The sequence below is a fragment of a genome, unplaced genomic scaffold, assembly GCF_019419815.1.
Source record: "Pyrus x bretschneideri cultivar Hongxiangsu unplaced genomic scaffold, Pyrus_bretschneideri_v1 Contig10, whole genome shotgun sequence".
Taxonomy (NCBI): domain Eukaryota; kingdom Viridiplantae; phylum Streptophyta; class Magnoliopsida; order Rosales; family Rosaceae; genus Pyrus; species Pyrus x bretschneideri.
In genome coordinates this window covers 5512447-5525886 of record NW_025999391.1, presented here as the reverse complement: position 1 = coordinate 5525886, position 13440 = coordinate 5512447, and the positions used below count along the sequence as shown (strand labels likewise).

The 13440-nt window shown below is 39.8% G+C and overlaps 1 protein-coding gene across 3 annotated transcripts; it reads left to right on the top strand.

The window, feature by feature from the left end:
* Positions 1–7072: 7072 nt before the first annotated feature.
* On the top strand, positions 7073–11817 carry LOC103960712. Of its 3 annotated transcripts, none has more exons than XM_048567196.1 (9): positions 7077–7338; positions 7549–7752; positions 8185–8505; positions 8767–8989; positions 9385–9528; positions 9620–9744; positions 10392–10596; positions 11048–11298; positions 11454–11817. In XM_048567196.1, the coding sequence occupies exons 2-9, from the start codon at positions 7643–7645 to the stop codon at positions 11620–11622; spliced, it is 1548 nt and encodes a 515-aa protein (XP_048423153.1). In that variant the 5' UTR covers positions 7077–7338; positions 7549–7642; the 3' UTR covers positions 11623–11817. The 3 variants fall into 3 exon arrangements, with proteins under 3 accessions (XP_048423158.1, XP_048423153.1, XP_009371472.2); XM_009373197.3 differs by having other exon boundaries at positions 7078–7338; positions 8182–8505; XM_048567201.1 differs by lacking the exons at positions 11048–11298; positions 11454–11817 and adding an exon at positions 10715–11041 and having other exon boundaries at positions 7073–7338; positions 8182–8505.
* Positions 11818–13440: the final 1623 nt, after the last annotated feature.

The window sequence follows — 13440 nt, the reverse complement described above, 5'->3', positions numbered from 1 at the left end:
GATGTTGTCAAACTTTGGTTTTTATGAAATATAACTCTTGGCCTCATTTTAACAAAGGATCTCATTTGAAATGGATAAAACGATAATTTAACGTATGTTAAAAAGAGCCACTCAATGATTTAGTGGTATTCCTCTTCACTTGTAATTGAGAGGTCTCTTAGGTTCAAATTTCGTAGATGGCTAATTCGATACCAAATTAGATTGCCCATTGTGTTACTTAGCCGAACTCTTTCATCGCTTTAGTGTAAAATATATTGTTGTATTATAAAAAAAACATATGTTAAAAGGAGAAAGGAAAATTTTGTTACGAACTTAGGAGTATGAGAATGAATCCTGAAAAAGAAAACTTACCAATTCCAATCTTTCTTAAAATAGTAGGATTAGAAGTGAGAAAATACGTTAACATATGAAACAATATTTAATGTGGTGTTCCTTATAAAAAATTAAAAAAACCATGGAACAATATCTTTGAGTATGAGTATGAGTATGATTAGTATCGTCAACTTGTCTTATAAAAACTAATGTCATCTTCAGTTAAGGCCTAAATGCCACATTTAGTCTAAATTTGATAAAAACGATTTCCAGATGACAAAAAAAAAAAAGTAAAAAATATTATAAGAATCATACTAAATTTAGCCTCATGACATATAAAAAATTGCCCATCCACGATCCTTGATTAAAATTTGTTGCGAACCCATAGTTCAGCCCAAGCGGAAGGCATGCTCCAATATCTCATATTGTAGAAAAAGGTATGTAGGCTAAAAAATATATTTGTTATTGATACGTGAATGTGGAAAAATGGAAGAGAATGCAAATGGAAGAGAATGCTTATTTTTTCATTATTGTTTCTCTACAAGATTACAAGGATATATATACATGATACAAATGTGTAGGTAGGACAAGGTAGCCGTCCTAGTGTGTAGGTAGGACAAGGTAGGACGGCTGTAGAGGACAAGGTAGCCGTCCTAGTGTGTAGGTAGGACAAGGTAGGACGGCTGTAGGACGGCTTGACGGCTGTAGGACGGCTAGTGTGTAGGTAGGACAAGGTAGGACGGCTGTAGGACGGCTTGACGGCTGTAGGACGGCTTATTCTTCCAATAATAATATTATATACAATTACACAAGGACTCCAACCATATTCCTTATTTGTCTAACACTCCCCCTCAAGTTGGAGAGTGGATGTCAAGAACTCCCAACTTGCGTAACATACCCGAAAACTTTTCTTTCTCAAGAGGTTTGGTAAACAAGTCTGCCAACTGTTGTGCCGTACCCACATGCTTGGTCTCTATTGTGCCATCTACAATCTTATCTCGTATAAAGTGACAATTCATCTCAATGTGACGAATTCGTTCATGAAAAACAGGATTGGCAGCTATATGTAACGCTGCTTGATTATCACAAAATAAAATGGAAGGACCATCCAAAGGAATGTTCAAATCCTTCAACAAAAAACGAAGCCAAACTATCTCGCAACAAGCACCTGCCATGGCCCTATATTCCGTCTCTGCTGAAGAGAGCGAAACGGTTTTCTATCGTTTCGTCCGCCAAGAAATCAAAGAACCGCCCAAGAATACACAATACCCAGTAGTCGAACGGCGAGTGATAGGGCAACCTGCCCAATCAGAATCACAAAACGCAGTTAACTTGGTCTGGTTGTCAGAACGAAATAATAAACCTTGACCTGGAGTAGCCTTCAAATAACGAACAATACGAAGCGCAGCATCCATATGAGATATCCTTGGCTCGTGCATAAAACGGCTTAGAACATGCACAGAATAGGTGATATCCGGCCGAGTGATAGTGAGATATATTAACCGACCTACTAATCGTCGATACTTTTCAGGATCCTTGAGAAGTTCTCCTTTATCAGATAATTTTGTGTCATCCATAGGAAAAGCAATGGGTCGTGTTCCCAAAAAACCATAGTCCTTGAGAATCTCTAATGCATACTTGCGTTGAGAAATATAAATCCCTTATTTGGAACGAGAAACCTCAATACCCAAAAAATATTTTAAATCACCAAGGTCTTTTATCCGAAAATGATCACGGAGAAAAGACTTCAGAGAATTAATGGCACTAGCATCATTGCCTGTAATCACAATATCATCTACATAAATGAGCAAAGCTGTGAAAGAAATACCAGACCTTTTAGTGAACAATGAATAGTCATATTTGGATTGTTGAAAACCGGCAGAAATGATGGCACTAGTGAATTTGGCAAACCATTGGCGAGAAGCCTGCTTAAGACCATAAAGTGACTTGTGAAGGCGACACACAAGATTCTCCCCCTGTCGCCGAAGACCAGGAGGAGGAGACATATAGATTTCTTCATGTAAGTCACCATGTAAGAAAGCATTATTAACATCAAGCTGATGAAGAGACTAAGACTGACTAGCAGCAAGAGCAAGAAGACAACGCACCGTAATCATCTTAGCAGTAGGAGAAAAAGTGTCATGATAATCAATACCTTCAGCCTGAGTGAAGCCTTTAGCAACCAAACGAGCTTTGTAGCGGTCAATAGAGCCATCGGAATTGTGCTTGAGTTTGTACACCCACTTACAACCAATGAGAATTTTGCCAGGGGGCAAGGAAGTTAAAGTCCAAGTATCATTAGCATGTAAAGCTTGAAGCTCCTCAGTCATAGCACGTTGCCAATTGGAGTCAGTGGCAGCCTCGGCAAAGGAGGAAGGCTCCACAGTCCGACTGACAGAGTTAATGTAAGAAAAATGCCTGGGAGAGTAACGGTGATAAGAGAGAAAATTACAAAGTAGATATCGCGTACCTTGTGTAGAACCAGGTTGCGAAGTCGAAGATGGGTGGGATGGCAGAATCACCTGCAAGCAAACGTAGTCTTTTAAATAGGATGGAAGTTTATGGGCACGGGAAGATGTGCGGGGAAGGGGAGGATTAGTAGGTAGTGGGGGGGTAGGGAAGTCCGTGGGTAAAAGGGTGAAAGGTAAGGAAGTAGCGGGGGGGGGGGGGGGAAGGAGGGGATACCGAGAGGGCAGGGGCATGGGGAAGAACGGGTAATGGGGCAGCAAGGGAATCTGTGGGAGGCGTGGAAGGGGAGGAAGGTGGAGGAGGGTGAGGCGTCGGGGCAGGAAGGGGTGGGTTATATGTAAAGTCCAGAGGGGGTGGGATGGGTAGGGTAGGCGAAGAGGATGGGATAGGAGGGTGAGAAACGGCATAAGGGAAAGTAGTTTCGTGAAAGATGACGTCTCGACTAGTGAAAATGCGGTGATTGTCGAGATCGTAAAGGGTATAAGCCTTTTGTCCATGAGGATAACCGAGAAAAATGCAACGATGAGCCCGAGGGGAAAATTTGGTGGTGGGAGTGACAGAGGTGGCATATGCCAGACAACCAAAGACGTGGAAGTGGTCATAAGATGGGGTTTTCGAAAAGAGAACCTCAAATGGGGATTTATGATGGAGAAGACGGGTAGGGAGACGATTGATGAGATAAGTAGTGGTAAGAACACATTCCCCCCAAAACTTGATAGGAAGATGGGATTGAAAACGAAGGGCGCGAGCGGTTTCAAGAAGATGACGATGTTTTCTTTCAACAACGCCATTTTGTTGGGGGGTATAAACACAAGAAGTTTGTAAAAGCACCCCATGATCAGAGAAAAAACTACGAAGAGATAAAAATTCACCACCATTGTCAGTACGAATACATTGGATGGTAGTGCGGAATTGGGTAGTGACATAAGCAAAAAAATCCTTAATTAATTGTTGAGTGTCGGATTTATGTTTCATGAGGAAGACCCACGTAAAGCGAGAAAAATCATCCACAATGGTTAAGAAATAATGAGCACCAGAAAGAGAAGAGGATTGATGATTCGGGCCCCAAATATCACAATGAATTAAAGCAAAAGGGAAAGTGGATGAAATTGAACTCAAAAGAAAAGGTTGACGAGTTTGTTTTGCCAACGGACAAACATCACAAATATGACTAGAATCAAAAGTGCAATTAAGAGAGCTAGATGCTAAAGCTTGCAAACGAGTGGAGGAGGGGTGACCAAGACGCCTATGCCAGAGGGAGGAGAGGATGGTAATGATGTTACAGAGAGGTTAACGGGTGGGGAGAGAAGAGGTAAGGGCCACAAGGTAATACAGATCGCCACGTCACTTACCCACACCAATCATCGCCTTCGAAACCAAGTCCTGCAAAACACACCAAGAAGGAAAGAAGGTTATGGAACACGATAATCCATCTGTAAGTTTACCAACCGATAAAAGGTCCACTCGGAAATTAGGGACACATAAAACATCCTTCAAAGTAACTGATGAATTTAAAGGAAGACTGCCGGTAAAAGTAATGGGAGCGGAAGCACCACTAGGCAAAGAAACAGGCGGCAAATGTGAAGGAGAGCGATTAACCAAACATGAAGCGGAAGAAGTAATATGATCCGTAGCACCACTGTCAAGAATCCATTGACCATGACGAGAGGTGACAGGTAACAAACCTTGGGCAAAATCAGTAGTGAGCACGGCATTGGCCTGAGGAGGGGTGGTGGTGTCACGTAGAGCAGCTAGAACACGGGAGTGCTGCTCGGCAGAGAGGTCAGGCATGGCAAGCTGCAAGTCATGCAAAGTGGGCTGGGCCCCGTGCACTTGGTGGGTCGCTGGAGTAGAAGAGGAGGCGGGGGCCTGGGTGCCTTGCACGTGATGGGCCTGGGTGAAATTATGGGGCCGGGAAGTAGAAAACCGTGGCTGCTGGGGAGGACTGGAAGGTGCATGGCTGCGGGAAGAACTGGAAGCAGTGGCACGGCGCGGTGGTCGCCACGGTTGGCCATGGAGGGGATGGCCAACGGGATAGCCATGAAGTTTATGGCAGGTGTCTCGGGTATGATAATCAAAATTGCAGTAGGTGCAGTGGAGGGGAGGACGAGCAGAGGAGGGACGGGACGGGCCACGAACAGCCATGGGAACGGCAGAGAAAGCTGCCGAAAAAAAAATTAGGGCTAGGGTTATAAACCTGCTCTGTATACCATGTAGAAAAAGGTATGTAGGCTAAAAAATATATTTGTTATTGATACGTGAATGTGGAAAAATGGAAGAGAATGCAAATGGAAGAGAATGCTTATGGAAGAGAATGCAAATGGAAGAGAATGCTTATTTTTTCATTATTGTTTCTCTACAAGATTACAAGGATATATATACATGATACAAATGTGTAGGTAGGACAAGGTAGCCGTCCTAGTGTGTAGGTAGGATAAGGTAGGACGGCTGTAGAGGACAAGGTAGCTGTCCTAGTGTGTAGGTAGGACAAGGTAGGACGGCTTGACGGCTGTAGGACGGCTAGTGTGTAGGTAGGACAAGGTAGGACGGCTGTAGGACGGCTTGACGGCTGTAGGACGGCTTATTCTTCCAATAATAATATTATATACAATTACACAAGGACTCCAACCATATTCCTTATGTCACATCCCGGCCCGGGACGGATCACTTCCCGGGCCCGCTCCGCCACCGTAGCACGATATTGTCCGCTTTGGGCTTACCATTCCCTCACGGTTTTGTTTTTGGGAACTCACGAGCAACTTCCCAGTGGGTCACCCATCATGGGATTGCTCTAGCCCCCTTCACGCTTAACTTCAGAGTTCCTACGGAACCCGAAGCCAGTGAGCTCCCAAAAGGCCTCGTGCTAGGTAGGGATGGGAATATACATTTAAGGATCACTCCCCTGGGCGATGTGGGATGTCACAATCCACCCCCCTTAGGGGCCCGACGTCCTCGTCGGCACATACGCGACCAGGGTTAGGCTCTGATACCAAATTGTCACATCCCGGCCCGGGACGGATCACTTCCCGGGCCCGCTCCGCCACCGTAGCACGATATTGTCCGCTTTGGGCTTACCATTCCCTCACGGTTTTGTTTTTGGGAACTCACGAGCAACTTCCCAGTGGGTCACCCATCATGGGATTGCTCTAGCCCCCTTCACGCTTAACTTCAGAGTTCCTACGGAACCCGAAGCCAGTGAGCTCCCAAAAGGCCTCGTGCTAGGTAGGGATGGGAATATACATTTAAGGATCACTCCCCTGGGCGATGTGGGATGTCACAATAATTTGGTATCAGAGCCAAACTCACGGTCGTGGTGTGCCGACGAGGACGTCGGACTCCCTAAGGGGGGTGGATTGTAGTATCCCACATCGCCCGTGAGGGCGTGGTCTTTGGGCCTTATATATCCATGCCCAGAGCTTTAACTTCAGAGAGGCCTTTTGTGGACTACGGTCCACAAGAACAAAATCGTGCGGTAGCTGGGTGGCTGCGACATAGTCCAGGCCCAGAATGCCAAAGCGAACAATATCCGAGAGGTTGGAGTCTGGGATGTGACACCTTATTTGTCTAACACATATGGAGAACAAAATATTTGAAATGATCAGGTTGAGTAGTACATTTAACTCAATTTATAGGTTATCTCGTAGTAGTTATTTTTATCTAATGATCAAACTACTAGTATCTTGCTTCATTTGCTAGTTTATGATCACCTAAGTACAAAAGAATCCAGCTTAAAATGTATTAAAAAAAAAGAGTTGGATCCACCGTCCAATGGAATTCAGATTATTTTCAAATCTCGCAGTCCGAAACTGATGAACTGAAAAATCTGGATCATTCAAAAGAATGAGAAAAAGAACTAGACTCTTAGTTTGTGTGAGGTGGGCCAAATAAATAGGTTAATACGTGTTGTAAAATTTAAAATGAATGAGTTAGATTTTCGATTCATCGACTCTAGACCGCAAGATTCAAAGAGAATCTCTGTCTATTGCATTTGTAAATGCAGATAGAGAGAAGAGACTAGAAATTAAATAATAAAATACAAATTCAACTGAAAAGAAAAAGAAAACAAGCAAAAGGAGGAAAAAGAAAGGAAGGCATATTGTTTGCCCTCCTGTTTGGCTATCATTCCTGTACTCTCCTATTTTATGCGATCACGGTTAAGGCACGTCAATATTTTATATTAATTTTTTATAAAGATAATAAGAAAAAAAAATAATATAAATATAAAATATTAACATAACATAACCATAACCGCGTAAATAAAAAGAAATGAAAATAACACTCAATCTGCCCTCCAATAGAAAGGAAAGTGTAAGGCATAGAAGCGCTGACCAATCAGCGACGGAGTTTATAGTACTTTGATTTTGTTTAGGTTGGTTCCCTCTGAATTTGAGCCGTTAACAACTCCAATATTATATCCAACGACCATTTGCCTTCGCCATCTTCTTCCTTTCTCATAGCCCAATTCATCTCCCAGATTCCCAAACCCTAACCCTAATTCCCCCATTGCTCCTCTACAATTCTGGAGTTCCGGATTCATAAATTCATGTATTGTACTGGGTAAGCGCTCGAATTGATTGTAATTTTCGATTGTATATATATGTGTGTACGTAAAGTTTGAGGCTTGGGATGTTGTATAGCAGTTCGACATTGGTTTATGCTCTTATATCTGTTGGGTTTATGAGTAAATATGCTAGCTGATTAATTGGTCAATGTTATTTTTGAGTTTGGAAACAATGGAAAGTGATTGTATGCTGGTGTTATCTGCAGAATTTGATGAGGTAGCTGAAATTCTCGAATTTTCTCATCGGCTGGTTTTATTATTACAATGTGCTGATTGAGGGGAGAGCAAATTTTGATTCGAATGGCGGAATGTCTGGCTTCACCTTTATGTATGAAGCTGCAGATGCAGAGAACTTATGTCGCAGAGAAAGGCTTTGTACACTGGAGTTCACGTCTGAAGAAAGCGCAAAGGTATACTCGTGGTGTTTAATTGTTTCTTACATTTATGCTTGTAGTATTGTAATTTGCATTATGTTGTTTGGAGAATAGGGGTTAGTGCACCAAGCAAGAACAAATTGTGAATTGTGGGTTAACAATGGTCTTTATTGAATGATAGTCACATATTACTTCGTACACGTTTATGGTGGGACAGTAATGTCTTTCTAGTGACTCCATGCTACAGTTTAGGTTGGAATGGGATTCTCTCTACTTATTTTCTCCCTCTGCATCTAGTTGTTGAGTAAGATTTGCCCTGCAGCTATTTTGGGCTTATGTGACAGTTAATGATTTCTAATGTCTCCCAGAAAAGTATAGAAATTGTGTTGACGTCAATATTGGCTTAACACTTCGGGGGTTATGTTTCATATTATGATTCTCACCCCTCTACTATATTTGTTGCAGTAGGAAGTATTCGTATGGAAGCTGCAAGACAGTTCCTTTTCCAACCTGGAGAATGTGTGAGTTCACAGCTCCTGGCATTTCAAATGTGAAAGTTGGTCCTTTTTCTGAGGCTTCCTCGAAATGTGCTTGCTTGGGGTCTTTGGTAGGCTCTGATGGTGCAAAAGCCTCTGATTGGGTACCTATTGCTGATCAAGTGCTTCTGACAGCCAGTGTATTTCTCACATATATGGCTGGAGTAATTCCTGGTCGTAGCTCTAGTCCAACTTTTCAAAAGGACATTTCCAAAGACAATGTGGGCTGTGAAACCTCAACCGCTTCTGGTAGGTAAGGGTAAGCATGTCCAAGTTTTGGAGGTTGAAGTCTTCGTCCATTTAAAATATTTCTTGTTAAATTAACCCTGGAAGTTACCTTCCAACCTTATTCTCAAGGGGAGGAAGTGCTATCAAGTACAAAATATATTGGCATTCAATTATGTTTCTTCAAAATGAATGACAAGTTTCTTGTCTAAAACTGAAGCTGCAATGCTTATGGTTTTTTTTATTTGGCTTATTTTAGTTAGCTGAGGTGTATTTTCTCTAATTGCAGTGGGAGAAAGAATGATGATCCAGAAAATTCAGGTTATGCCTTGGATTCAGTGAAAAGGAAACTTTCAGATTCACTCCAAGCTTTTGAACTTGGGGGTAATTTGGGAGACAGGGTCCTTCAACGTGAAGGATACACTGCAAAGCGACCTTTAAGTTTGAATGCTGTTGCTGATGGTCCAAGATTAAGATTGCTCTGGGCCTCATTTCTGCGAATTGAGGAAGAGGTCAGTGCTATCTCTTTTCTCCTGCTTTGCTATACTTTGTTTTTCCCCTTTCTTTTTTAAGACAAATATGGCATCTCGTTTAATTGAATAAACACAGTTGCGGTTTTGAAAGTGCTATGGGATAAAGTTTTCTTCTTTTCCATTTTCTCAGAGGTTATTCAATTAAATTCATTTATATTTTTGATATATTTTCTTTGCATTTGATTAACTGAGTCAAACAGATACATCTATGAGAACTTTCCTTGCACTACTAAAAACATGCTTTTATGAAGGAGCTACTTGGTACATTCGGCATTGAATGCTGTAATAAAACAGATTATAATTATATAGTTCTTTGAACTGCCTGAATTATTTTTCAGTCTTCTGATAATATTTCTCTAAAACTTGTTTTATAGGTGATTAATATCTCAAATTCTGGAATTTCTAAATTGGATGAGTGCTTGACGGATTTTTCTGATGTTATACGAAAGTCGTGTCAGCCTGTCTGCATGAGCTGGTTAGAAACAGAACTTCATCTTTTAAACAGCAAGCCTACCAAGGTATGTTGGATGGAAAATCTTGCCCTCTATGTTTTTTCCGCAACTTACACATTTAGATAAATTCTCTTATTCTGCTATGCATTCTGGCCAGGCACTTGTCACGCTGATGGATGGAAAGTTAGATGGAGACAATACTGTTTTACAGAACATCAGGAACTCAGGCAAGGAAGACCTTTATGCAGAACTAATGTGCTTTCTCAGTTTCGGTTCTCTCAGGTAAATTCAATTATGATCGTCTTTTATCTTGGCTGTGTTTCACGAGAACTGGTCTACTAATCTTCTGGTTTCTGCCATGTTTGAATTCTCTTGTTGGTGTTTCAGATTTCTTCTGCAAACTTAGATTCTCTACCTATGCAAAATCATATCTTTTATTGTCAATGGAAACAAGCACTTGAAGCTTACTACTCTTAGCATAATTGGATATGAAAGTTTTGAATTTCTTAATACATAGGTCATAAATTCATAATATGGCTCCAAGAAACACATTGCTGTAAAGCAATTGCCATATAATTGATAGGCTCACTGAGGAATAGAAACTAGGTAGTATTAGTAACGAGAAATAGGTCGATTAGGCTCTATTGTATGACTTCGACAGGTGTGTTTAATGTGTGGTTAACTATAATACTTTATTTAATTTCATCATGTACTCCAGTTACCAAGATGGTACTTATTATTGGTGATGAAGAGTTAAAATCTGTGGCATGTTTGTGTTACATTTCATGTTGTAATCATAGTAAGTACATTTGTGTTACGTAATTACATTCTGGATTAGCATCATGGCTTTCTCATGCATTGCATTCTATATTAATCTGCTAATTTTCATCTTATTGAGACACTTATTGTACCTTTATTGGTTTCATCAGGGAGGGATGCTGTTATGACGGTAGTCTGTTTAAGAAACACGGAGTTTCCATACTGGAAGATTTGGTGATAAGTTTAGCAGATGGGATAGTAAGCATATATTTGGAGCTTATTTCTGTTGACAGCAATTTCTCAGATGAAATGGATAACCTGCCTTTGACATTGTGTACATTGTCAACACGAGCACTTCAAAGATTACGAAATGAGGTACAGTTTGACAATTTCATCTTCAGCTTACTAGTATAAATATGACAATTGATTCTTAAGCATATTATTTTTAATCCTCTCTCTCACTTCCACGCCCACATACTAATGTTTGATGCAGAGATGGACTGGATCGCTTTATCATCAATCAAGCTGTTTGCTTGCTTATTATCTTGAATGCTGCACCACTGAGTTTTTATGAAAGGCCTCATAGTTTTATTCTTAGTTTCTTGCATCAATTTTTCTGGAACTTTATTTTAAATGTTATCTGGTCACAAATTAGGAAACTGTTGATTGGGCATGCTATACTTCCTTTAGTGGCTGCCTATGTATTCCGGAGGTGGTTGTACGTAGAGAGCTTGTGGGTTTTACGTACTGTATTATAGTTCAGTTTGATGTTAGACATTTAGAAACAAAATCCCAATTTTTCACCAAGACATGCCATTTTTACCAGGTAGCTTTGTACCAATGGTTGTATCAAAATTTGGAGGCAGTTGCATCAATGTATGAGGATCGATTTGATTTATGGACATTTCAGAGCCGGCTCATCGAGGAATCAAACAATAGCTGGACTGAGAATTATAATTGGTGGAAGTGGCTTACCGGGAAAAAATCTGACACCACATCATCATTACATCAGGTTGTGATAAGTCAATTCTCTATGCCTGTAAAGCGAACAAAAGAATTAAGGGCCCTTACGGGGTGGTACGCTCTTTCCCTTTGCCTCACATTATTATTATTTTCTTTCCATCTTCTGCATTCCAAATATCTTTGGCCATCACCCTATTGCCGGATTTAATCTTGACATAATCGAATATGATTTGCCTTCTCATCCATTGTTATTGTCTTGTCTATTGCAGGAGGTATTACTTCAGCCTATTCCTTGAGTTATATGACATCAGTTTGCCTTTGATTAGAGCAATTGTTGACAGCGTCAGCAAGGGTCTCTCCTTTTTTCTAAAATGCTTGATTGGAAGGTCATTAGGACTTATCTACACCGGAATTAGACAGTCTCTACGATGGAAGTGATACACCGGTACTCCCTTCCATTGTACATTGCAATTTACCTTTTTGTTAGGGAAGAGTTGGTTAGAAGAAACTGAAGAATGTAATTCGAATCTGTCTGGGGCCATTTGAGGCACTCCTTAAACCACATTTGTTAACAATCTGAGAATTACAATGAATTTAAATTTTGGCAAAAGTTTTGGTCTCTCTTTCAATCCATCTTTCTAGTATCGAATAGCCAAGTGACTGTCATACTGAAGAATTACTCGATCGGGTTTGTCTTGCCATATTCCATATGTCGCAAACTTTTATGTCTAACCTGGATTTTGAAATTGTGATTATATCCCTTAATGTTGATGAAGAAAATAGTTGGAAAATGACTGGCACATAATGATTTTACTTTTCAGAAGATCACAAAAGCAAAAGTTTAAATCCTCGGAAGATAATCTTTGTGATGGGAACACGGATAGTATATCACGTGTTTTTATATAAATGGTGAAAATTTTTAATTTTTAAATTATTAACCTTTTAATATATATATCCCACCATTTATATAAGCACACGTAATGTACCCTCTCACGTGACGGTCAAATTGAAAAATCTCTTCTACCATCTTTACATCCTAATCCTTTTTTTCTTGTTAGAAACTTCTTATTAGACACTAAACAATTCGTGGTGTCCACTCCTTTATATAAAGCAGGTTTCCCACTTTTAGCCTTTACCTAATTACGAAGAGGAAACATTATTGAGAAAATTGGTTACTTAATGGAAAAACCACGCTTACTCTGCACTATAATGCACTTTGCATCTACAAAATCATATGCATAAATGGAACAACTCAATCACTCAAAGCCATGCAATTGTTGGCTTTGAGTTATGCTACTGTCAATTGCATTGGGATGTGTGACGGTATTTCTTTGTTTGACGTGTGTGAGCCCCATTGAGAGACCGCCACGTACTAATGGGCCACTGGGGCCGCATTTTCCTTGTTGGATTGAGGTCTAGAAAGGGACTTGGATTGTCTACTTTTCTCATCTCATACTATTTTCATTTTTTTTTATTTCTATGATTATAATTAAGTCACGTTAACATTTTATATTTTTATTATTTTTTATCTTATTATTTTTATAAAAAAATTAATATAAAATATTAACGTGATTTAACCATGATCACAAAATATAAAGAAGAATGAGATGGATATGAAATGGAAAGGACAGACAATCCAGATCCTAAATCTTTTGCAAAAACATACATAATCTGGCCACATTCATTGAGAAGGCCTGGTGGACAAGATGGGCACAGAAAAATGGAATAACACAACAAGGGAGGAGAAAAAGGCATGATTAAAAACAAAAAAGAATAAGGGGGTTGAGGAAGCGTCACTATCCAAGCAAAACAGTAAGAATATTTTATTTTATACTATATTTATACTAAGGAAGTAAAGTATTGAGCTAACCCGTACAAAGTTGTCATTTATAATAGTCGAATCTAAAAATTCATAATTTGATGGTAACGAATATCATTACTGAGCAGCGAACAATATGGAATTTAAAAAACCTAATTGATTTATTTAATTATTTCTGTTTATATTTTATGGTAACAAACAAATGAATCTCTCTTAATCATAGAATAGAGTAATCACCTTTTCTTAGCAAAGATTGGACAATTATGAAGAAAACGTTGGTTGCCTGGTGAAAAAAAAAAAACTTACATACCTATTTGACGTTGTTTATGAATCTTGATGTGCAAGTGATCTAATCAAACAAGAAGAGGAAAAATAAGAGAAATATATTTAGAGTTGTGCTATCGATATGTTGACAATCTCTGATCATTGATTAATGC